The 27,780-nt window shown below is 36.6% G+C and overlaps 1 protein-coding gene across 1 annotated transcript; it reads right to left on the bottom strand.

Annotated features, from left to right (window-relative positions):
* Positions 1-5,318: 5,318 nt before the first annotated feature.
* LOC131659152 (uncharacterized) lies at positions 5,319-6,065 on the bottom strand. Its single transcript, XM_058928385.1, has 2 exons — positions 5,698-6,065; positions 5,319-5,529 (listed from the first exon to the last, which is right to left on the bottom strand). Exons 1-2 carry the CDS (start codon positions 6,063-6,065, stop codon positions 5,319-5,321), a joined length of 579 nt encoding a protein of 192 aa, XP_058784368.1.
* Positions 6,066-27,780: the final 21,715 nt, after the last annotated feature.

Raw genomic sequence — 27,780 nt, 5'->3', positions numbered from 1 at the left:
TTTTCCACTTAACCGTGATCCGCAGCCCTACTCCATACTTAAACCAGATTTTGGTCTACACAAAATCAAACCTCGTCGTCCCTACAGTATTGGTGTACGCTTTACAATTGTAAAGCAGCTTGTAGACAGAGGTGTGGAAGTCCTTCGTGCAGCTCATCATGGTGGAATAGATGATGAAGCAATGCGAAAGATCTGGCGGTCCTTTAGATTCATGTCTGATGTAGCCTTTAAAGCCCTTCAGGAGTCTTGTGAATATCTTGCTCCAAGACCTAAAAGGTTTCTAAGGGATGCTGAAGATTTTTGGTTTACTAGTTGTAGTGGCCGATTCTGCTTTGAAGAGAAAAAATTCATTGATGAGCTTGAATTAGCAAGGCTCCTTGCAGAACTGGAAGCGAATCCCTGCAGAACTCTTGTGGTCTGGAGACCAAAGTTCATGGTTCTGACTGGTGACTTTCAGGGGCTGTTCAACTGGTTCAGAATGAACCCTTCTGAAAGTGCTCCTGATATGGACTTTCCAGTAGTGGTCTATCCTGCAGCTGCAGCTGGTCCTCCTTCTCCAACAAATCTTGCAACAATTCTTCAAGCCCTGGAAGATGGAAATTCTAAGTTCCCAGAACCAGAATATGCTGAAGCTATTTCTGAGTCTGACTCAGATGTAGAGATGGAAGATGCTGAAGAGATTGACTGTTCTCGTTCAGAAGATCATCCTGCTGAGAATGTGGTGGTACATTCTGATGATCTCCCTGAAAAGACTGCCATGGAAGCAGCAGTGGAGAATGATATGCCAGTCAACAGAAGTCTGGAAGTTTCTTCTTCTGGTGAACCCTCCTATCTGGTGTGGACTTTGGAGGCCATGCAGAAGAATCAAAATGACCTGGCTTCTCGTCTGGATAGGCAAGATGAGACCAATGCAGAGTTCAGAGCCTTCATGGCAAGGCAGACTGAGAGCAACAATGGGATCCATGAGACACTAGCCAAGATTTTGTCAAAGCTAGGGTCTTAGTCTTTGTGTCTTAGTTGTTTTCTGTTTGTTTGTTGCATCTGTTTTCTTTCTGCTTATTTTATCAATGACTATTTGGTTCTCTTTCCATTTGTCCTGTGGTTACATCTGAATCTTTTACATTCTTTTTGATGTTTTGACAAAAAGGGGGAGAAATAGTGATAAATGATTTGATTTATATTAGCAGTTGCTGGGAAGAAAGCCCCCACATTACTAACAGAAGCTGCAAGCTTCATATCTTTCTAAGTTGTTTTGCAGGATTGAAAGCTCAACATTAGAAGCAAAATCATGAGGAATCGCAAATTCTGTAAAAGGAATATGCTCATGGAAACTGAAGCAAGCTGAGTGCTATGAAGCTTCAGAATCAGAAGCAGGAAGAAAGAAGTGTGATGATATTCTGATAGAATATGCATTAACTTATTTTCTGTCCTTAACATGTTCTGATAATCCTATATCTTATCATATATAATCTGATGCATTGTGTATGTTCTGATATATATATGTGATAAGTTATGATTTATTCATGCTACAACGTTTGTTGTGGAGTTTGTTCTGTAACATTTCAGAATGTAGAAGATGCTCTGATGATGCTCAAATACATTCAATAATGTTATGATACAATCTAGCATGGAATAATTCAAGAAGAAATTCAAGCTCTGAAGCTGTCCGCTGGAAGCAAGAATCAGAAGCTGTGAATGTTCCGAGGATCAAAGAAATTCAAGTTCTGAAGCTGTTCGATGGAAGCAGGAATCAGAAGCTGTGAATGTTCTGAGGATCTAAAGAAATTCAATGTTCTGAAGTTGTCCTATGGAAGCAGAAATCAGAAGCTGTGAATGTTCCGAGGATCAAAGAAATTCAAGTTCTGAAGCTGTCCGATGGAAGCAGGAATCAGAAGCTGTGAATGTTCTGAGGATCTAAAGAAATTCAATGTTCTGAAGCTGTCCTATGGAAGCAGAAATCAGAAGCAGTGAATGTTCTGAAGTTCAAGCATATGTGAACGTCTCTACTGAAATACTCAGGGAAGTCTTTTATTTATAAAATTCTTCTAGTATTAATTTTAGGGGGAGATTATTCATCTCAGGGGGAGATTGTTAATCTCAGGGGGAGACACATTCACATTATGTTTATATGCTTATGCTATAACTGTGTAATTGTCTTTTGCCGTCTGTTATTCTGATTGCAAATTCATATCATTTATATATGTTTTTGTCATCATCAAAAAGGGGGAGATTGTTAGAACAAGAATTGTTCTGATCAATAATCTTAGTTTTGATGATAACAATGTATATGAATTTTGCTCAAGATAATGTGGTACTCTAATCCTATGCAATTTCCTTTTCAGGAAATATATAAAGAGTATGCACAAATCAGCGCTAAGAAGCTTTGACTCAGAAGGTTCAGTATGCAACTTCAGCACATGGTCTGGCAAGACATCAGAAGATGGTCAAGCAGAATCAGAACATGGTCTATTAGAAGCATCAGAAGAACTTGAGTTCAGAAGCAGAAGCACTGAAGTCATGGAATCATGCTCAGAAGCATATCAAGATCAGAAGATCAGAAGATGCTCTGCACCAAGCTGTTTGTACTCTGATGATATTCAACGTAGTATTTACAAAGAACAAATCAGAATCAAGTACTAGATGGCAAGCTACGCTGACTGACAAAAGGAACGTTAGAAGCTATTAACTGCAACGTCAGTAGTCACAGCAAACGCAAGGCTCGAGGTAGTTGACAAAAGAGTGAAACATTAAATGCAATGCTGTACGGAATATGCAAAGCATTAAATGCTCCCAACGGTCATCTTCTCAAAACGCCTATAAATATGAAGTTCTGATGAGAAGCAAGGTTACGAATTTTGGACGCACTTTGAACAAATTCTGAACTATCTCTGATACTATCTTGCTGTTCACTTCAAAAGCTATCAAACTTCATCTTCAACCTCACTACATTACTGTTGTAATACTTTAGTGAGTCGAAGCTTAAATCTGTAAGAGAAATATCACAGTTTGTGATTATCGCTTTTAAGAAGCAATTGTAATACTCTTAGAATTTGTTTACATTAAATTGTAAAGGACTAGAGTGATCGGGTTGTGATCAGTATACTCTAGAGAAGTCTTAGAAGGTCTCTAAGCAGTTGTTCCTAGAGTGATCGGGTTGTGATCAGTATACTCTAGAGAAGTCTTAGAAGGTATCTAAGCAGTTGTTCCTAGAGTGATCAAGTTGTGATCAGAAGACTCTAGAAGACTTAGAAGTTGTCTAAGTGAAAAACCATTGTAATCTCGTGTGATTAGTGGATTAAATCCTCAGGTGAGGTAAATCACCTTGTATAGGGTGGACTGGAGTAGTTTAGTTAACAACGAACCAGGATAAAAATACTTGTGCAAATTATTTTTATCTTACGAGTTTTTGAAACTACACTTATTCAAACCCCCCTTTCTAAGTGTTTTTCTATCCTTCAGAGCGACTAACCATTCATAATAAACTTCATTGTTCTCCAACAGACTTTCTTCATCATCTTGAGAAGGCTAACCATCTATTGGAACTTTTATAGTGAACTGTCTTCTTACACCGAGAGACTAACCATTCACACGTTTCTTTGATTGCTCCATAGAGACTGTCATCTTCTTTCAAGAAGGAAATCTGGGACATACAAGCTACTTAAATAAAGAAACCATTACTTGTCGTCAGGTAGTAATTGCAATAACAACTGTCGGGGATATAAATCCAACTTTCTGGGAACCACAAACTAGTTCTGGCTTGAGGATACCAAGTCTACAGTTGTGCAAAATAAATGCACTCTTAGAATCCAAGAAAGTTTATAGAGAATCCAAGATTTGCTTAATATCAGGCGTACACTGACGTCGGTTGAAAGTCTTCAGAAAGTATCTTCATGATGGTCGGGTTGCACTGGATGTGGTTACTTGCCATATTCCCTAATTTTTGCATGGATTATCTTTGCAGGTTTTCAATCCATCGGGGTAATCATTTTTTGTTTGTCTCTAATTTTTTCCTGGACCGTCTTTTCAGGTTTTTAGTCCATCGAGACGCTCATTTTTTCCTAAGTCGCCCTTTCAGTTTTCAACTTAAAGAGCCTTCTTTTTCTTTTTATTTAGGCAAAGTGATTCTTGACCATATCGGCATTCACAAGACGTGGGAATTCTTCACCATCCATAGTTGTAAGAGTCAAAGCACCACCTGATAAGGCTTTCTTAACAATATATGGGCATTCATAATTAGGAGTCCATTTAAAACTGAGATCTGGCTGAAGTGGTAATATCTTCTTGAGCACGAGATCACCTTCCTTGAATCTTCGAGGTCTGACTTTCTTTTCAAAGGCTCTTTTCATCCTTTCTTGGTAAAGTTGACCATGACACAAGGCGGTCATCCTTTCTTTTTTATTCAGCTTCTGATAACTTGGCTTCCATTAGGACTCTCATGGAGGGAATTTCAATCTCTATCGGGAGTACAACTTCTATGTCATATACCAAGGAAAAAGGTGTCGCCCTAGTTGATGTGCGGACTGTAGTACGATACCCATCAGAGCAAGAGGGAGCATTTCATGCCAGTCCTTGTAAGTCACAACCACTTTCTGGACAATCTTCTTAATATTCTTGTTAGTTGCTTCTACCGCTCCATTCATCTTTGGCCGATAGGGAGAGGGATTGTGATTCTCAATCTTGAATTCATCACACAGCTTTTTGATCATCTTGTTGTTCAGGTTGGTCGATTATCAATAATGATTCTGTTGAGTACGCCATAACAGCAAATGGGACTTTTTTTGATAAATCTTACTACCACTTGTCGAGTAACATTGGCGTAAGAAGCAGCTTCAACCCATTTGGTGAAGTAATCGATGGTGACCAAGATGAAACGGTGTCCATTTGAAGCCTTTGGTTCAATCATATCAATCATGTCAATTACCCACATGGAGAAAGGCCATAGGTAAGAGATGACGTTGAAAAGCGTCGGAGGCACATGGATCTTTTCAGCATAGATCTAGCATTTGTGGCACTTCTTCACATATTTTGTAGCAGTCAGATTCCATTGTCATCCAATAGTAACCAGCTCTTAATATCATCCTTGTCACTGCATGTCCTTTGGCATGAGTGCCAAAAGATCCTTCATGAATTTCTTGCTTTAACAGGTTTGCTTCGTGATTATCCATGCATCTGAGCAATACCATGTCAAAGTTTCTTTTGTAGAGCACATCCCCAATTAGGAAGAAATTACTAGACAATCTTCTTAAAGTTCTTCTGTCTTTGCTAGATGCCCCAGGTGGGTACTCTTGTTTCTGTAGAAAGATTTTGATGTCATGAAACTACGGCTTGTCATATGTGATAACTTCAACAATGAACACGTGAGTCGGCCTATCCAGGCGCATGATTCTAATGTTAGGAGCTTCATTTGGAAACCTCATTTGATACATGGAAGCCAGAGTGGCCAATGTATCTGCCATTTGATTTTTCCCATGAGGTATGTGATGGAACTCAACTTGGTTGAAGAAGGTCATCAGTCTTCGGGCATAATCTCTGTAAGGAATTAAGCAAGGATGACAAGTTTCCCATTCTCCTTTGATCTAATTAATAACTAGGAAGAAATCTCCATATACATCCAGAGTCTTGATTCTAAGATCAATGGCTTCCTTCAGTCCCATGATACAAGCTTCGTATTCTTCCATATTGTTGGTGCAATCAAACATCAGTCTTGCAGTAAATGGTACGTGAGATCCTTGTGGCATGATAATGATTGCCCCAATTTCTCGACCATAAGCATTAACAGCTCCATCGAATACCAGACCCCATCGAGATTCAGGATCTGGCCCTTCATCAAGTAAAGGCTCTTCATAATCTTTAGATTTCAAATACATGATCTCTTCATCTGGGAAGTCGTCTTGCAAGGATTGACCATCGTCAATGGGTTGATAAGCCAAATGATCGGCTAAAACACTTCCTTTAATGGCTTTTTGGGCACGATATTGGATATCGTACTCTGATAATAACATCTGCCAGCGGGCAATTCTTCCAGTCAAAGTAGGATTTTCAAATAAGTATTTAATCGGATCCATTTTGGATATGAGTGATGACACCGAATTGCACTATGTTTTTGACTCGAATATCACATGTTTTCCTTAGTTTTTATTATTGTTTTCTATCATTATGCCCTTGTTTCCTTTGTTTTCAGATCACATGTCCTTTCAGAGCCTTCCGTGAAGAAACAAGCAAAAACGCCAGAAAAATAGGATTTTCTCAGCAAAATACACACATGGCATCCAGCTCCTCCCCGGATACAGGGAACGTGATGACATGGCCCACTTTCACCCAGTGGCCAACTGCCACGTTCCCACGATCTTCATCTTTGTACACACCACACCTGCGATGAGGTGGCTGCGCCCGCAGCCTTCACAAATAGTTTCCCGCTCAAAAGAAGTTGAGGGGCATGCTGGTCTTTACATGGCTTCAAGGACCTCTATAAATAGCAAGTTCATTTCATTTTCGTTTTCCATCCAAGCTTAGTACTTCTTAAGCCATATACTATCAGTATCTATAAAGTGATAATCTCTTCACATCGGGGAGTTATTACGCTGTAGATTAAGTTTGTAATCTAGTTTGGAGCACTTTGGTTGAAGTTCATCATACCATCCTTTACTTTGTATCAGATTCAAATCTCCGATTGGAGTAAGGTTCTATTTAATCGCTTTATTTATTTATTTATCTTATTGCTCTTACCATAGTCTACACATTTTATAGACTTTAAATGCTCTTACCATAGTCTACACGTTTTATAGACTTTAAATGCTCTTACCATAGTTTACACGTTTTATAGACTTTAAATACTCTTACCATAGGCTACACATTTTATAGATTTGTACCTTTTACTTTCCGCTCTTACCATAGCCTTCATGTTTTACAGGCTCGCATTTATTTCTATGTCTGGCTAAATTTATAAGGATTAGAATGTAAGGACCGTATCACGATAGTGTTCCAATGTTTTATTAATGGAAGAAACTACTGAGGATGTTTTAACCTTTAATACTAGTTTACTGTATTTAATGTTTATGGGTAAGATCGAAAGTCGTTCATACTTAAGATCAAACTAGGTTAGTTCTTAACCAAACGGAAAGAGCGAAAGCCATTCGTTTGGTTAACTAGAGTCTTTTAACATATTTTTAGAAAATGATTTCGAAACTATTTTCGGACGCGTTTGTGGGTTTGAAATCCGATCTTTGGATAAACACCAAAAATCTCTTTAAGTTAAATTTCTCAAGTTAAAATCACTTTTCTACTAAGATAAGTAATTGATTTCTTAAAAATAGGTTCACTGCTTTAACGCAATGCGCACTTTTCATTACGTGACAAATGAAGAGATAGACTTAAAGGGTAAACTCGGTTCTTAGTACCCGAAAGCGACAAGTTCCCATTAAATCATTCCTTTCTATAAGTAGGAAATATTGCCTCAGAAGTAGCTCTATACATGTATAACTGGAACATTGTCTGCTTTACGTGATTTACATTCGATCCTGTTTGTCTTTATCTATTTAATTTAACTCATTTTTATTTCCTTATACTGCACTCATTCCCTTATATTGATATGCCTTAGATAAACACCTTAACAATTAAGTCGATAGATTGACGATCGGTCTCTGTGGTTCGATAATTTTATATATTACTTCAATAGGTTGTGCACTTGCAGTTCTAAATTTAGACTATACATAAACATCCCATCAATGAGATATGTCGTATGAGTCAACATGTACTGTCTTAGTCGGCGAGCAGCCCATACAAGAGTGCAACAAGTTTTTTCGAGCAGTGAATATCTTTTTTCATGATCGGTATACTTTTTGCTCAAGTAATAAATGGCATACTTTTTTCGACCAGACTCGTCTTGCTGACCCTGGACACACCCCATAGAATCTTTAAGAACGGTCAAATACATTATCAATGGTATTCCTTCTACCGGAGGGCTCAAAATTGGAGGTTCCTGCATGTATTCTTTGATATCATCAAAAGTTTTCTGACATTCTTTTGTCTATTTACATTCCTGGTCTTTACGGAGGAGCTTGAAGATTGTTCCATAAGTTGTAGTCATGTGAGAGATAAATTTGGAGATGTAGTTCAATCGTCTAAGATTTCCTCTGACTTGTTTTTCTGTTCTTGGTGGAGGTTGTAACACCCCTTTCTAATACCCCAAATATTTTAAACATATAATCAGAGTAAATAAGTATGCATATAAGCAAAGGGCGTCACATCGATGTTTCCAAAAACTAAAAGCTTTCAAAAACCAACATCATTCGTCATCAAATATACAATTACACATGGTCATCAAGGTAACACCTTTCACTTGTCATAATTCATCAAGAATATGCATTCACAGCGAAAATAATAAATACTCATGTATTTCATAAATGATCATATCACATACCATAATCATATCTCAATAATAATCCACAAGATAATATAACGTCATATCCAAGGTATTAGGCACTATGGCCTCTCAACAACAAATAATAAAACATACATGTTCATTAGATAATATCATAATACATATCCAAAATAAAATATGAGTTCAATACTACTAATCCCAACCCAGTGTTACATGACCAGAGCATTGACTCACTACCTAATCACACAACTAACAAACTCGGACGCTCTCCGGCTAAACCTCTCACGAGCTACTAAGCGGCTGAACCTGCACGCTACCAATAAAGGGCAACATTCAAACAGAAGGGTGAGAATTCAAATAATAATGAAGAAATTATAATCAAGTACATTGATTTAATTAACAATCATAGGAATTTAACACACTTCGCATAATCATGTAAATAGTATTATCCAATATAATTATCACCAAATCATATATCAAACATCACCAAATTAAATCATCACATCTCATACACACATAACAATCACACAATTGCATATATTCAAATATCACATAACACCAATGTGACTCGATGTAAGACATGTGACTCTATGCATGTGGTACCGAATGTGAACCCAAAGTTCCTCCGCTTTCCGATTCAATATCTAGAATCTAAGCCACGCTTCCGATCCGAACAAGACTGAAGTCCACCAAACGTAAACATATAGCTTACCGCTTCTATATCCATCTCAAGGATCAAGCCATCACTTCTATTTCAAAGCAAACCACCTCTATATCAAGGCAAACTATGTTATGAATATATGTACAATAATCACCAACACATATGCAATTAAGATCATCTCTACCATCTTAACATTCTGCATATCACGATAATTCAACTCTAAGGATTATCCACCATTTGTACATATACATATTTATAACAAATATACTATTCACATATATAGGCCAATTATTAAATACGAACATAAATTCCAATTAACACTAGTATCATACTATCTCATGTTAATTCACATTTGCCAAATATATATATGAATACACACCTTCACAATCAATCAACTAATCACTAGGATTCATGCCATACGGCTACCCATAGAGAAAAATATCAACACAACATCATTGACATAGAAATATATTATTCTCAATATAAATATTCAACCAAGACACAATTACGGTCAAATTCTCAAAATACCGTAATTTACCGATAAACCGAATAATCGATCCAAGTCCAAGTATATTTCAATCAATGTTATTCCCATTAATCACCAATTCTCAACATATATATACACACATACATCTCATTTTACACAATCACATAATGATTAAATCACCTACTACCAACAAAATTATTTTTATTGAAAAGAATATTGTGCTAGCTTTCTAACGCTTCGAACGGTACTCAAAACGGATTCACAGTTTGAAAGTTATGAATTTGTAAAGTTTAATTTCAATGAAAATGTAAACACCAACATCCTAAATAGACAACTCTAAACATGTCAGGGTTACACAAAACAATTAAAAGTATGACTCTTAATAACTTAAAAAAACTCTGACAACTTTGTGACAATTCTAACAACTCCATTCACAACTCTATCGGCAACTCTGACAACTCTATTAACAATTCTATCGGAATTGAAACTAACTAGTTAACCAGATAACTCATATTTATAACTAACCCAAAACTCCTAAAAATTATACTAATAATATTTATTATTATTATTAATAATAATTATACTAATAACATATTATATATAAAAACTTGAATGTGATTTTAATTTAATAATATTTATTATTATTATTATTAATAATAATTATACTAATAACATATTATATATAAAAACTTGAATGTGATTTTAATTTAAAAATATAAGTGCCTTATCAAATTGATTTCTAACATGATACATATTGTATAATTGGAACTTAGATTTTAATATGATGTTATCAAACTAGTAAACTTGAAACATACTATATATTTTGGTAAATTGAAACGTGAATGTAGTACCATAGCAATGATATATATATATATATAGGTAGACCTGAAACATATAATAGCAACTAGTTGCGCTACAGTATCAGCTCCTATGAATAAAGCTCTACAACTACAATATCAACTTTTATGAATGAACAATACATGGCATAGGAAATTTAACGCTACAATAATATATAATGAGGGTGATGCTGCAGTATTAGTTTTTAAACATATATTCCCCTCATTTACTTTATACTTATAAATCAATTTATAAATCAATTTGTGATTCTCAATCATCTCTCAATTTTACGCTACAATAATATATAATGAGGGTGACGCTGCAGTGGTAGTTTTTAAACATATATTCCCCTCATTTACATTATACTTATAAATCAATTTATAAATCAATTTGTGATTCTCAATCATCTCTCAATTTTACTAATGTACCAATTATTAACATCATAACATGTTTATAACATCAATTTCATGGATTATCAACAAAACCTACATGTCAAAAACTTAAAATTGAAGAACAAAATCCCTAAATCATGTAGCTACCCATTGACCCAATCATACTAACCCATAATAATAAGGATTCTCCCTCATACCTCTTGTTGATTTCTTGAAACTTTAGCTCTTTCTCTTCTCCTCTCTTAGTCTCCTTTCTCCTATTTCTCCTCTCTTGAAAATGACCAAATAAAATGTTATCTCTAACTCTCATCAAACCCTTACTAACTTATTTTCTTAATGGGTTTAAGAAAGTAACACCCCCAATTTACTTCTACTTCTAATAATTAGGCCCAATAGATATAATCCTCTAATAACTCAATGTCTCATATTTCCGGTCTAATATTAATTACTCGGAAAATTACCAAAACACTAAATATTAACTCATTAGTATTTCTAATACTAAAAAGATTAAAATTTTTGATTAAATATCGATCCGCTATCCCGAAATAATACCGACTAAATTGTCCCAAAACGCGAAAATTTCAATAAACATCACAAATGACTAAATTAAGCAAATAATTATTTTTTCGGGTGTTATAACTCTCCCCCACTTAAAATATTTTCAGCCTCGAAAATTACCTCAAACAAACAACTCCGGATACGATTCCTTCATCTTATCTTCGAGTTCCCAAGTGATATTGCCATCGGCGACTCCACCCCATATCACTTTCACCAAAGCAATCTCCTTACCACGAATCTTCTTCACTTCTCGATCTTCAATTTGCATAGGTGATGTATCAACCGTCAAAATATCTCTTACTTGAACATCATCTAATTGAACAACATGTGATGGATCCGCAATGTACCTTCTCAATTGAGACACATGGAATACATCATGAAGATTATAAAGAGACGATGGCAATGCAATCCGATATGCCACTTCACCTACCCTCTCCGAAATCTGATAAGGACCAATGAAATGCGGCATCAACTTATGCGACATCAAAGCTCTACCAACACCCGTTATTGGCGTAACTCGAAGAAACTCATGATCATCCTTCTCAAACTCAAGAGCCTCCCACCTCTTATCATGATAACTCTTTTGAAGACTCTGAGAAGCCTCCATCTTCTCTTGAATCATCTTAATCTTATTCGTAGTCTCTTGAATTAACTCGGGTCCAACCACGACATTCTCTCCCGATTCACACCAACACAAAGGAGTTCTACACCTTCTACCATAAAGAGCCTCACAAGATGCCATTCCAATACTTGAATGGAAATTGTTGTTATACGTAAACTCAATCAAAGGCAAGAAACTATCCCAATTTCCTCCTTGTTCCAAAACACAAGACCTCAAAAGATCTTCAAGTGACTGAATAGTCCTCTCCATTTGACCACCAGTTTACGGATGATACGCCGAAATCAAATGCAACTTCGTACCCAAAGCACTTTGCAAACCTCCCAAAAATATAGAAGTGATCCTTGGAACCCTATCCAAAACAATACTCGACGGAATACCAGGAAAACACACAATCTTCTAGATGTATAACTTAGCAAGTCTCTCCATCAAATAATCCATACTCATCAGAATAAAATGGGCACATTTTGTCAATCTATCCAGAATTACCCAAATCGCCTCATAATTACTCGATGTTCTCGGCAAACCCGAAAAAAATCCATAGAGATACTATCCCACTTCCACTCGGGAATAGATAACGGTTGCATCGAACCAGACGACTTTTGATGTTGAATCTTTGACTTTTGACAAGTCAAACATGAAAACAAAAATTCCGCTTATATCCTTCTTCATACCTTGCCACCAAAACATTTTCCTCAAATCTTGATACATTTTAGTAGCACCAAGGTGAATACTCAAACCACTTCTATGCCCTTACTCAAGAATCCTTTTTCTCAAATCCGCAACATCTGAAACACAAACTCGATCACGACACCTCATGACACCATTCTCATCAATCCAAGAGTCATCACCTTTGCCTTGTTTAATCAATGTCATAATATCGACCAATTTCAAATCTAATTTCTGACATACTCTAATCTCATCAAGAATGCCACACGTAAGCTTCAACATACCAAGCTTAACACACGAAGACGTCGCTTCACAAACCAAACTCAAATCTCTAAATTGTTCCAACAATTACAACTCTTGAATCATCAACATATACATATGCAATGATTTCCTACTCAATGCATCGGCTACAACATTATCCTTTCAAGGATGGTAATTCAAACCAAAATCATAATATTTAAAGAATTCCAACCATATTCTTTGCCTCATATTCAACTCTTTCTGATCAAACAAGTACTTCAAACTCTTGTGATTGTTATACACATCAAATCTAGATCCAAACAAATAATGCCTCCAAAGCTTCAACACAAACATAACGGCGACCAACTCTAAATCATGCGTCGGATAATACCTCTCATGAACCTTAAGTTTCCTTGAAGCATAAGCTACCACTTGTCGATTCAGCATCAACAACCTCAGCTCGAAATCACGTATCCAAGGAAACTCACTTCCTTCACTAAAACTCACACTTAGAAAACTTAGCAAATAACTTCATCTCTTTCAACACTGATAACACAATCCTCAAATGTTCAGCAAGATCATCCTCACTCTTAGAATCAAAATATCCTCAAGAAACGTCACCTCATAGAACCTTCTTTCTTCTTAATCGATAAAACAGGCGCATCCTACGGTTACACATTCAAACAAATGGCCCTCTTCTCAAACAACTCCTTAAGTTGACTCTTCAACTTCTCCTCCCTAGTCGCTTTATACACTACCAAGTTAGTAAGACAAGTTTATCCCATCCAATACGATTTCGTCTCCTATCAATAATAGATTAAGGTTGACCAGTTCCTTAATTTGTTAATAGTAGCCGACAAGCACGATGGAACATAAACCTTCGTTACTAAACTATAATAGTGTTCCTTTCAGAACTTGTACTCAAAATCACTTAAAGCACTAATGCCCAAAATCTCACTTAAGATTGCAATTACTCGATTTAACAACAAATAGTTCATACCAAGATTCTCATCAAATTGGTCTAACGGAAAATAAACTAAATCAATTCCCAAAATCTCTACCAAAGATAGTAAACGGACAATTCAAACACGCAAAAGAAATAGACACATAATCCATAGCAGGTGTATCAATAATCGTACTTCTACTCATAATAGGTCAAATAAGATCCAATCCCATAGCACAATCCAAAGAAATGAAAGAATGCGTTGCACCAGTATCAATAATAAAGCATGTACCTCATATTAACCTATCCTTAGCAGTGGTCTCAGCCCCAGACAACGCAAACACTTTTCCTTTCGCTTTCTCCTTCTTTGGCTTGTCGCACATGGCACTAATGTGTCCTTGCTCACCACAACTGTAGAAAATCCTACCCGAACCAACTCCATAATCAACAACCTTGTGACCCGACTTGTCACACTTAAAACACTTAATCGGAGTAGAATCTTCTCCCCCACTGTTTACCCAGAAAAATGGTAAACAAGCGCTAGTTTCCTTTTTAAAGGTTACTTTTGCGGAATCAACTAGAATACTCCAGGACTAATTGCTTTATTTTGTTATATTATGTGTATCTGGTTTGTATTGAATGCAACAGTAACTTTAAAGTAAAAGTAAACACTGAAATTAAAGGCTTTAAAGTAAATCAAAGCAATAAAAAAGCAGTAAATGTGCACTGAAAGATGAAATATAACGTAAAATGATTGCATTAATTAAACTGGTACGCATGCGTACATTCCAAAGTTGCACTCTTTACTCATTTTTGCACACAAATTTGAGTTTTACTTGTGTTTATGTAGAAAATGCGGACCCCTAACTATTCCTATGGAACTTGCTTAAATAGTAAAATAAAATAACTACTAATAACGGTCGACTGATTATCAGTCAACACGTGTCTTCGACATGCAAGATCTTCAACTGTGAGACCTCCACGAGTCTCTTGTAACTGCTGAAAACTGTCTCCTTTTAACTTCTAATACCTCTCGACTTCCACTTCAGTTTTTTCAGCAAAATTCTTAAGTCTTCGCATACTTCTGATCGAACACTGAAGCCTCTGATAATCTTTCTAGTCGAACAGCTTCGACTACTAAGCATTACTTAGTCGAACCACTTCGATCCAAATGGCAATGTAGTTATTTAATTGAGGCCCAATTACCAATTTAGGGCCTTTCTACCAAATTGAGGCCCAATTACCAATTTTGAGCCCCAGTTGCCCATTTATTGGTAAGTCGAAATCCTAGGGTAACAAATTGCCCCCAAGCGACTTCTTTCGACTGACTTTAGGAAAAAGAAAAGATGGCGTTTCATTTCTTTCTTGGGTTTCGACTTTTGTTAATTCCCATTACGCCATGATTACATTACATTTTCCCAGGCACTAATTATTACCTAAACACTAGGTAGTGGGCTGTTTACCTGTTCCCAACTTGCTTGTGTCAGTTTCCAAGATATTTAATATGACTCTTTGATTCTCTAACTTCCTTTCACACGTTTGTCTTGCTGAAGTAACTACATATTCTCTATATATATAGCCTCATTCCTTCCATTTCCTTTTGCCTTTCCCTACGCATAACATCTTAAACATTTTCATACCTCAATCTTTGTCTTCAAACCATGGCACAACCTTTAACAAATGCCCACATAAGATCCTGCATCAAGAAAGAATTTACACTTTCTGAAGAAGAGTTTGATGCGAACCACATCAATGTTCGTGCTCTCTATGCTGGTCAGGGACTTGAGTTTTATCCTGATATCTTAGATGGTAACATTTATCCCTGCATGCTGACTGAATTTTGGAGGTTTGCATCTTTGCGCATAGATCCAAAAGGGAGGACTACTATAACCTCCACCATTCGAGGGGCTCATGTCATCATCACTCCCTCAACAATCTCTGATTTGTTGAAATGCAGTGATACCGGTGAAACTTTTGGTGACAATATTTTCGACATGAACACTTCTAATATGTTAAGGGATCTCATGGACAATGACCCCTTTTGTGCCAAAGTAATCAAAATTTGGCACCAACTTTTGGTGGGCAACTTTTGTCCACGCAACCATGATGAAAATAGCATCATGGTGGAAGACTTGGAATTCATTTCCTATGCCCTTCAGGGGAAGAAAATCAACTTTCCTCTATTGATTTTTAAGCAACTTGTGGAAGCTGTCTCTTCGACTGCCTCTCGTCAAGGAGTGGTGACTTGTCTTCCTTATGGAAGATTCTTATCCTACCTATTCCTCAGGCAAGGTGTGGTGAGGAAAATGCGCAAGGCTGGACGTATGGATATGTTCGAAGCCGAAAGTCTGCCTCTACTATCCTTGAAAGACATCGACCGAAGGGTTAACTAATATTGGATATTTTAGTGACTTTGGTTTTTTTTTTATTGTATTCTTCGATCGCTCCACTTCTTTATGATTATCTTTGTAATAGTTGGCTACTTTTATAGCCATCTTTAATCTAATATTTCAGCTTCGGTCTATTATGCGTATTTCTTGAAGTGTAGGTTTATATTTTTTCAAATATTTACCATTCACCCTCAAAATTCGACCATCTGAATTTAATTCTTCAATTTCATATGCATTGTTTGAAAACACTTGCAAAATTTTAAACGGTCCTTCCCAACTTGGGGACCATTTACCCAATAACTTATTCCTTTGATCCATGGGCAGAATAACTTTCCATACATAATTACCTACCATGAATGTCTTTTCTTTGACTTTCTTGTTGTAAGCCTTCGCCACTTTTTCTTTTTGTCTTATTAACCTATCCAACGCTATTAGCCTTTCTTCGTCTAATTCTACTAATTCATCTAACATCATATTCCAGTATTCGTCAGACGAGAGACTATTTTGTCGTTGAATTCTTGTCGACTGTAGATGAATTTCTGCAGGCAATACAGCATCATTCCCAAAAGTCAAACGAAATGGGGTAGTATTTATTGCTTCCTTTGGTGACGTCCGACAAGCCCAAAGGATTTGGTCGAGCGTTTGATGCCAATTTCTTGGCTTTTTCCCCACATGCTTCTTTATCAAATTTATAATAACTTTATTAGCAGCTTCGACCTGACCATTGGCCTGAGCGTAATATGGAGTGGATGTTAGCAATATAAATCCTGTCTCTGCTGCAAAAGCTTGCATCTTTCGACCAACAAAAACTGATCCTTGATCAGTAGTAATAGTTTCTGGAATCCCATATCTGTAGATAATGTGTTTTTGTATGAAACTAATCACTGCTTCTTGATCAGCATTAACTAGTGGGATTGCCTCTATCCATTTAGTAAAATAATCTATTCCCACTAAAATGAATCTTTGTTGCTTAGAAGATGCAGGTTTGATTTCTCCTATTAATTCCAAAGCCCATCCTCTAAAAGGCCAAGGTTTGACAATGGCATGCAATTCACTGGCTGGAACATGTTGAATGCCTGAAAATTTCTGGCACTCTTGGCATCCTCTTGCATATTCAATACAGTCTTTTAGCATTGTCGGCCATTATAAACCTTATCTAAACAACAGCCATTTCATCTTATGGCCTGACTGATGAGCTCCACAAACACCACTATGAACCTCTGACACAGCCAAATATGCTTCAGCTTCACTTAAGCATTTCAACAATACACCCTCAGCTGTTTTCTTGTATAAATCATTTCCTAATATCACATAGTTTAGAGCTCTATATTTAATCTTTCGATCAGTTCCTCCGACTGGATTATTTAGGTATTGGACCAATGGGTTTCTCCAATCAGCATCAGTCATATTGTCGATGGCAAAAATTTCCAAGGCATACAAATCTTTACTTTCAACTTTGCTTTCAACATTATCACCTACCCCCTCGAATTTTGACGTCGACAATTGACCTAACTTGTCTAATACTTCATGGGTTTCTTTATTCTTGATCTCGACCATATCTTCTAACTTGTCTTTAGAAACTCTATACCCAGAAGCAATTTGTGCCAATTCATTGGCAATGCAATTGTTAGATCTTGGTACATGCAAGATCTCAACATGTTCAAATTTTTCTAATAAGCGTATCACAATTGCATAATACATTATTAGATTTTCTTTGATGCATTTATACTCTTTTTTGATTTGTCGAATTATTAGCTTAGAATCAGCTCGAATCTCAACTCGTTTTGCCCCTAAATCTATTAGTGCCTTCAAACCAGTTATCAAGGCTTCATATTCGACCTCATTGTTAGTGCATACTTCTTTCATTTTATAATGGAACTTTGTTGGAAGTCCTTTGGGAGAAATAATCAAGACTCCAATGCCTGATCCATTTTTGTGACTAGAACCGTCAAAAAACAGTTTCCAGTTAGTTCGTTCGACTTGATTTACAGACAATTCGACTAACCCATGGTCGACTATAAAATCAGCCACAACTTGTCCTTTCATATCTTTTAAAGGAACATATGTCAAGGAAAATTCAGTTAGCGCTAAGGCCCACTTACCAATTCGACTATGCAAAATTGGTTTAGACAACATATGTTTAACAACATCAAAATGAGAGGACACGTACACATCAACAGGCTTTATATATTGCTTAAGTTTATTACATGAGAAGTACAAGCATAAGCATAATTTTTCAATATCATTATACCTAGTTTCAGCATCTACTAGGGTTCGACTTAGATAATATATAGCTCTTTCGACGCCATTATCATCCTCTTGGGCTAACATACTCCCAATTGTCAAGCCTGATGCAGCTATGTATAATTTCATACTTTTTGTCCTATTTGGGGGTAACAAAATAGGAGGCTTAGTTAAATAAGCTTTTATTTGGTCGAACGCCTGTTGATGTTCTTGCTCCCATTTGAATTGATCTTGGTTCTTGAGCTTCACAAGTGGTGAAAATATCTTCGTTTTGCCACTTAGATTTGAGATGAATCTCCTCAAGAAATTAATCTTCCCCAACAATGACTGGAGTTGTTTCTTTGTTTCTGGCGCCTTTAGCTCCAAGATTGCTTTCGTCTTATTTTGGTTTATCTCAATGCCTTTCTTGTGAACCACGAAGCCCAGGAAATCCCCTGCATGTACACCAAAAGCACATTTTAAAGGGTTCATTTTGAGTCCATATTTCCTCATTCGTTCAAAAGATTGTCGAAGATGGTCTAAGTGACCATTTTCAGAGTTAGATTTTATTACAATATCATCAATATAAACCTGCATAAACTTGTCAATAAAATCATGAAACATGGAATTCATGGCTCGTTGGTATGTAGCTCCAGCATTTTTTAAACCAAAGGGCATTACCACCCATTCATAAGTTCCTAAAGCACCTGGGCATCGAAACGTCGTCTTAGGTACATCTTCGTCAGCTATAAAAATTTGGTTATAGCCTGAATATCCATCCAATAAGCTGAGATATTCAAACCCGGCTGCAGAGTCGACTAACATTTCAGCAACCGGCATGGGATATTCATCTTTAGGGGTAGCCTTATTTAAATCTCTGAAATCTATGCATATACGAAGGCTACCATTTTTCTTTATGACAGGCACTATATTAGCTAACCATTCGACATACCTTGCAGTTCGAATAAACTTGCTTTTCAGCAATCTTTCGATTTCTACTTTGATTTTTTCCATAACCTCTGGCGCAAATCTTCTAGGAAGCTGCTTGATAGGTTTCTTGCCTGGGTTTAATGGTAGTCGATGCTCCACCACATGTCGACCCAACCCAGGCATTTCATGATAATCCCAAGCAAAACAATCTTTGTAATCTTTTAGGAGTCGAATCAACTTGGTTTTTAAACAACTTGCAAGCTTCGTGCTCACATATGTAGGCCATTTAATGATCCCATCACCCAAATCAACTTCTTCCAGGGGATCTTGAGCTTGCATTCTTTTGACTGATCCTAATGGATCCATTTCGAAACCTAAAGGTTCGTCATCATATATTCCATCAAGTCGTTCGACTTGGTGATCGACTTCAGGATTGTCTTCATTTTTTACCAACATGGCCTCAATAGCCATATTTTTCTCTAATTCGGCTTCTAAAGCCATTCTTTCTTTGTTTTCGGCCAAATAAGCCGTTATTCGAGCCAGGTATTCTAACTCAGTGGTCATCATCTTTGACTGATGTCCTCTGCTCTGGAGGACTTTCATGGTTCAATGGTTCATTAGGATCTTCTTTATTCCAAATGAAACCATAATTTGGGTCTTAGTTCAGATATACTTAGACACACTTTCATCAGAAGAATACACCTCTTCTGCTTTGTAGCAAGGAGCTACATTTTCCAGATGTTGGTCGAAATGTCTACGACCACTTTCAGTTTTGTAATAACTTTGGTCAGCTTCAATATTCTCCACTATACCATCTGGCCTCCAAATGGCCACACGCTGATGTAAGGTCGAAGGAACTGCCCCTATTCCATGGATCCATTCTCGACCCAATAGTAGTTTAAAATTTGCCTGCGATGCAATCACCATAAAGATGGTTGACCTGACAGTCGAACCAACAACTAGTTTTACTTGAATCACTCCAAGTATTCCACTTGTCTTGCCCTCATAATTAGACAACACCATATTATGGGGCCTTAAATCTTTGTCAGATTTACCCACTTTCTGAAGTGAGGAATAAGGCATTAAGTTTACAGCAGCTCCACCATCGACAAACACTTTGTTTATTGGAACATCATCCACTTTCGCCCTTATGAATAAAGGCTTCAAACGATACATCATTCCTCGACCTGGCCTCTCAAACACAGCCTTTTGCTCTTCTACCACTCCTTTTCCCATTACATAGTAACAGACAGGAGTTTCTTCCACGTTCTCGTCAGGAAGAAAATCATCTTCGTTCTCAGATACCTCAGATACTCTGTCGAACTCTGCTGGAAGTACATAGACAATTCCACAGTCGATTAGCAACTCATCTTACTCTATGTCAAAGTTGTCGTCGACCTCTTCGTCCGACAGTGGAGAATACTCAGGCTCTTTTTCTGTATTGAGGATCGGAGCATCATCATCAACCAATTCTTTAATCAGTTTCTTTCCTAGGATCATTCCTGCAGCCAGTCTTTCATTTGCTATTTTAGCCTGCTCTTCAGTCAACTTCCTGTGAAAAGGCTTTGGATGATAGTGAGAAAATCCTGCCTGCACCATTTTCGAATTTTCCTGTCCATTCTTATGGCTTCTTTGGTAATGCCTCCACTGCGTTCGAGTCATGGGGTTCTTTCCTTTGTAGTTTGGAGATATGTAATCTTTTCTTTTAGATCCACTATCCATCCAAGAGCCTTCAGCATTGGTTCCATCGCCTTGAATCTGCCATTCTGGGCGTTTACCTCTGAAGTTAATGGGTTTCACCCATTTATCTTCAGGGACATCCGTCTTGGGACGGAAAGTCCTTGGTTTTTCAAACATCTTCCTGTATTCTCCAGCCCTTCGACCACTGTTTTCTCCTGTGTACATGAATTGACGATTCTTGCCCCGACGAGGATCGAACCTCACTTTGTTTGCAGCATCGACATTGAAAACAGCATCACACCTTGGGCATAATCCAACTTGAGAGTTGTTATTGTGGCATCTCTCAAGTAATTTCAAAAGACTTTCTTTTGGTTCATGATAAACCATGTTCAAAACTTTGCCATCAGTAGCGCCGTTTTGCTTTCTAACGAAACCATCAGTAGTCTCGACCATCATCACATCAGCAAGCTCAGTATAGTGAGCCTCTTCGACTTGCAAAGGATCAATATCAACTTGCATTGATGATTTTGGCTTTTCTCCAAACTGTAGCCTTCCTTCTTTCAAAGCTTTTTGCACCAAATCCCTGAAAAGGACACATTGAGAAGTTTTATGACCCAAGAAATTATGAAATTTACAAAATCCTCTTTTTTTCTTTTGTTCAAGAGGAGGATTTTTAAGTCCTGGGGGTACTATGATTTGTCCATCAGAAACCAACAAATCGAATATTTCATCACATTTTGTTATATCAAATGAATACGTTTTACTAGAAAATTTTTCATTTTTACTTTCAATCAGATTTTTATCTTTTGAGGGCTTGAGCAATTTACAGATATATGGTGGTCCTGGCTTTAATTCAGCCACGTTGACCTCTCCCTCTTCGTATTCACTGTCGCTATTAGAGTCGAACTCACTTGTAGTAACATAAGCTATCTTTTCTTTCTTATGATATTTACTAGCTCTGGCTTTTTCAGCTTTTAGCCTTTCGACCTGGCGTACTCTATCTGCCAGTTGTGCCATATCTCTCAAATGTTGGGTGTCTAATTTCTTCCTTATGGAATAATCTAACCCACCTGCAGCCATTTCGACTAACTCATGTTCAGGAATTTGTGTGAAACATCTAGCTTTCAGTAACCTAAAACGGTTTAGATAGTCATCGACTGGTTCTGCACCCTTTCGCCTAACTCCAGCTAATTCTTTCAAACTAATTTTCGACTGTCCCATATAAAATTGTTCATGGAACAATCGTTCTAATTGGTTCCATGAGAACAAAGATTGTGGAGATAAGGTCGTGAACCAAGTAAATGCATTTTTTTGTTAAAGAACTTGGAAAATACTTCATCTTTAGATTTTCATTGTTTGCTATTTCTCCAGCCTCTGACTGGAACCTAGCAATATGTTCGACCGTCGACTCGCCAGTCTCACCAGCAAATTTGGTGAATTTTGGGACTTTCCACCCCCTAGGCAATTCTGTTTGCCTTACATATTCTGACAACGGGGAAACGAAATTTGGTCTATGCAAACCTACATTTATTTTATTCTGAACTAAAATTTGTTCGACTACATTAGAGATATTATTGTGTCCAACATTGACATCTTGCTGGATGTTCCTAAGAACCTGGTCAGCATCTTGATGCCTTTGTACTATTCTAGAGATCTCTTTCTCAATTTGATCTCCTTGTCCTATAGGTTCGACCCCTCTCACATTCGACCCTTGAGTAGTCGAAAGGTTTGGTTGTGGGGGCGCTCCAAAGAAATCTGCAATTCTGGCCATTTGTCCAGCCAATATTTCATAACTTTGGTTCGTGTTATTTATCATGGGAGTAAAAACAGTTCCCATTTGTTGAGTAAGGGCATTCACCATTTCATGATTACTTTCGTCTATTTGTTGTCGAATTGACAACATTGACGTAGTACTTAAAGATGGCAAAGCCTGGTGATTATATCCTATGCCTATAGGTCGACCCCCTTGATTTGATGTGCTTGTAGCCATCATGCTGTCAGAATATAATGAAGGATTTGTGTGCAAACCTTGTATCATAGACGTGGGCATTCCAAACTGAGGGTTAAAACCTGGTGGAGGCATCATTCCATGAAACGGCGGTCGTAATGGATTAAACGGTGACCGTACATTCGTTGGTGATGATACCAATATTGCTGCCGTCGATCCACCAGTATTTGTTGTTCTAACTGTGGATGAATCTGCGGCACTTTGTGGTGTTGTTCCGGTCAGAACAACCCCTTGATTTCCAGAAAGATCAGAATTGTTTGTATTAACTTCAGCCATGTTAGTTAATTTCCGACCACTTCTTAATATCATACATAACTATTATACTAACAAATATAAAACAAACAGCAATTGACGGGTCCCACTGGGCGTGCCAATTTGTTTACCCAGAAAAATGGTAAACAAGCGCTAGTTTCCTTTTTAAAGGTTACTTTTGCGGAATCAACTAGAATACTCCAGGACTAATTGCTTTATTTTGTTATATTATGTGTATCTGGTTTGTATTGAATGCAACAGTAACTTTAAAGTAAAAGTAAACACTGAAATTAAAGGCTTTAAAGTAAATCAAAGCAATAAAAAAGCAGTAAATGTGCACTAAAAGATGAAATATAACGTAAAATGATTGCATTAATTAAACTGGTACGCATACGTACATTCCAAAGTTGCACTCTTTACTCATTTTTGCACAGAAATTTGAGTTTTACTTGTGTTTATGTAGAAAATGCGGACCCCTAACTATTCCTATGGAACTTGCTTAAATAGTAAAATAAAATAACTACTAATAACGGTCGATTGATTATCAGTCAACACGTGTCTTCGACATGCAAGATCTTCAACTGTGAGACCTCCACGCGTCTCTTGTAACTGCTGAAAACGGTCTCCTTTTAACTTCTAATACCTCTCGACTTCCACTTCAGTTTTTTCAGCAAAATTCTTAAGTCTTCGCATACTTCTGATCGAGCGCTGAAGCCTCTGATAATCTTTCTAGTCGAACAGCTTCGACTACTAAGCATTACTTAGTCGAACCACTTCGACCCAAATGGCAATGTAGTTATTTAATTGAGGCCCAATTACCAATTTAGGGCCTTTCTACCAAATTGAGGCCCAATTACCAATTTTGAGCCCCAGTTGCCCATTTATTGGTAAGTCGAAATCCTAGGGTAACACCCACTTGGCATCTTGCCAAAACAGATTTCTTCTTCTTGTCATCATATGGTCTCCCACTGGATTATCCTCTTTCTCGTTTCAACTTTAGAAATATCACTTTTTTCTTTCCACGCACATCTTCTAGAAAATAGTTTTCCAAAAATGCATCACGGAAAAGAGTCCAAGTAAATTCAATACTTTCCTCATCAAATCTCTGCACAACATTACTCCACCAATCCTCAGCTCCTTTCGTCAGCATGTGAGTGCCAAACCGTGCCTTATGCACATCAGTACAATACATGACTTGAAAGATTTTCTCAATTTCTCTCATCCATGCTTGTGCTTTGTTCGGTCCATACTATCCTTCAAATATCGGCGAATGATACCTTCAGAAGTCTCTAAAAGCACGGAACTCATCATTTCCTCCATTAGCAACACTCTCGTGCGGCGCTTGTCCAATCGCACCAGCCCACCTCGTTACTGCCTCGACATTAATGTCACCATTCCTTCCTACAACCATTGTCCTAAGACATCCAACAACCAAAACAGACAAAACAGTATTGATCGTGTCAGATACACAAATCTAATACAACAGGAATAAGGACATTAACGGCTTTGACCAAATGGTCGACCATGCTCTGATACCACTAATGTAACACCCCTTTCTAATACTCTAAATATTTTAAACATATAATCAGAATAAATAAGAATGCATATAAACAAAGGGCGTCACATCGACGTTTCCAAAAACTAAAATCTTTCAAAAACCAACATCTTTCATCATCAAATATACAATTACACTTGGTCATCAAGGTAACACCTTTCACTTGTCATAATTCATCAAGAATATGCATTCACAGTGGAAATAATAAATACTCATGTATTTCATAAATGATCATGTCCCATACCATAATCATATCTCAATAATAATCCACAAGATAATATAAGATCATATCTAAGATATTCGGCACTATGGCCTCTCAACAACAAATAACAAAACATACATGTTCACAAGATAGTATCATAATACATATCCAAAATAAAACAAGAGTTCAATACTACTAATCCCAACCCAGTGTTACATGACCAAAACATTGACTGACTACCTAATCACACAACCAACAAACTCGGACGCTCTCCGGCTAAACCTCTCACGAGCTACTAAGCGTCTGAACCTGCACGTTACCAATAAAGGGCAACATTCAAACAGATGGATGAGAATTCAAATCATTATAAAGAAAGTATAATCAAGTACAATGATTTAATTAATAATCATAGGAATTCAACAGATTTTGCATAATCATGTAAATAGTATTATCCAATATATTTCTCATGTTCAAGTATGCAACGAAACTCAATAGTATGAAATTCAAAAGGATTCAATACTATTATTCCAAATATGCACATAAACCATCATTATCACATATTCCCATTTATCACCGAATCATATATCAAACATCACCAAATTCAATTATCACATCTCATACACACATAACAATCACACAATTACATATATTCAAACATCACATAACACCAATGTGACTCGATGCAAGACATGTGACTCTATGCATGTGGTACTGTGATACCCCAATTTTTGACCCGCATATTTCATTCATCTTTGGTTTGTCGCATTTTTTTTATTTATTTCGTATGTATTCATCGTTAAAAAAATTGAATTTTATTAAAATCAACAAAAATGACTTGCATTTCGCATCTTTGCATATTTTTGTTTGGATTTAGTATTTATTCGAAATTTTCATTTTTTTAGACAGTAAGAATATATTTGTTTTTATTATTATTATCTTTTTCAAAAACCTAAAAAAAATGTTTTTTTTATTTATTTAGTTTAATTCTTATTAAAAAAGTATTTAAAAAATGATTAGTTTTAGATTTTAGTTTAATTTTTATTTGTTTTTTTATTTTTTTTATTTATTATTTTTGTTTGTTTATTATTAGTTTAGATTAATTTTTTATTTATTTCTTTATTAGTCAAAATGTATTAAGAGTTGTCTTTTTCTTTAAAAAATTTCACTCTTGGGTCCCTTTTAATCTTTGTGCATGTACAACAAAACTGTCCAAAAAAACTTGCTGTCAAACCAACCACCCTGTTGCATCAGCCTGCATATGGAGTCCAAAATTTACACTCAAATGTTCACACAAATCTGCTGCAAGACAAGTGAGGAAATCAGTTCCTTCAAATGTCACAGGAAACTTAATAGACAAGGTTTAATCATGGTCGTTGATGAATCTGTTTGAATACTGATTAATATTATATAAAGGGAGACTCGGCACAAGTGCAAGGGGAGAGGAAAACAGCCACGAAGAGGAAAGATACATACCAAAAACTATGTTATACATCTTCCTCCAAATGAATTTTCTGAGAAAAACTCTCCAAAACCTGCAAGAACAGAGCCACAACATCCTAACACCCTAATTGAACCATTCTCAAACATATACCTTCCATCTCCATTATACATCCATTCAATAACCTCAACTCACCATAACCTTCAGTTTCATCACCACCTGAAACCTCTTTCTTTCAAAACATATGGCAACATCACTTCATTGAATCAATTCTCCAAACTTCACCTCAAAACTCTTCCCCAAACCTCTGCACTAACCTTCACTCTTACAACACAAACCCTTCACACAACTTCACTCATTTGTCCTAGCACAAGCCCTCGACCTCACCACCAACCTCTAAACCAACCACTCACGCCACGGTTCATCACCCCAACGATACACACACATTCATTCTCAGATTTAATAAGGAATAGAAACATAATCATTCATCAACTCATATCATGCCATCATACCATCATACCTGAGAATCAAACTGAGCTCATAACGACATCTTTATAGCATCATCATCAACGATCAGATTCCATCGTTTTGATCAAGAGCTTCAACACAAACGTAACAACAACGCTCAATAACAATCCAGATTCAATAACTGATTTGAATCGCCAACACAAAGATCTTCGACTCCATAGATGTTCCGACTCAAGCGTTTCATAATTTCGCGTGGAATCATTCCTTGGTAACATCCGAGGCGGTATGCTTCTTTTACTTCCGATTGCCATTTCTTTTTCTTACGAGTTATTTGTTATCGGTATCTAAAATAATTTTTTTATTAGGACTTGTATTTTCTCTTTTATTGTTAAAAATACCAAAAACATAGATTAATCAATCTTTCAATCCAAAAACTAATAAATCTTGGTCCAACGCCAAGTCGTCACAATAAACTTCTCGATTCGACGTCGAGTCTCTTCTTTACGAAAAAAATCTTTTTTTAACTACACCGAAAGATTGAGTGACTATTGGTTAACACCTTTTGAATACCTCAATTCTTTTGGATTAAAATACATTAAACAACATTTTTTTTACAAAACCTTTCTTTAATCAAACCAAGAGATCAAGTGACAAGAGGAGTACACCTCTTGAATATCTCGATCTTTTGAATCAATAGCTTTTACAAAAATCTTTCTTTAAACCATACTGAAAGGTTGAGTGATAATTGGTGAACACCTCTTGAATATCTTGATATTTTGAATCAAAATACATTAATTAAACTTGGATAACAAGTGACAATTGGACTCGCTTCCTTTGGAATATCTTGG

The sequence above is a fragment of the Vicia villosa genome, linkage group LG3, assembly GCF_029867415.1.
Source record: "Vicia villosa cultivar HV-30 ecotype Madison, WI linkage group LG3, Vvil1.0, whole genome shotgun sequence".
In the NCBI taxonomy this organism is placed as follows: Eukaryota; Viridiplantae; Streptophyta; class Magnoliopsida; order Fabales; family Fabaceae; genus Vicia; species Vicia villosa.
This window is presented reverse-complemented; position numbering and strand designations above follow the sequence as displayed.

What these genes read in the sequence shown, in the direction of transcription:
- LOC131659152 (XM_058928385.1), bottom strand. Translation starts at nt 6,065, where the DNA reads ATGGATCCGATTAAATACTTATTTGAAAATCCTACTTTGACTGGAAGA. An exon ending in CCATTTACTGCAAGACTGAT is followed by an intron (nt 5,530 to 5,697) that starts GTTTGATTGCAC and finishes AATTCCTTACAG; the next exon opens with AGATTATGCCCGAAGACTGA.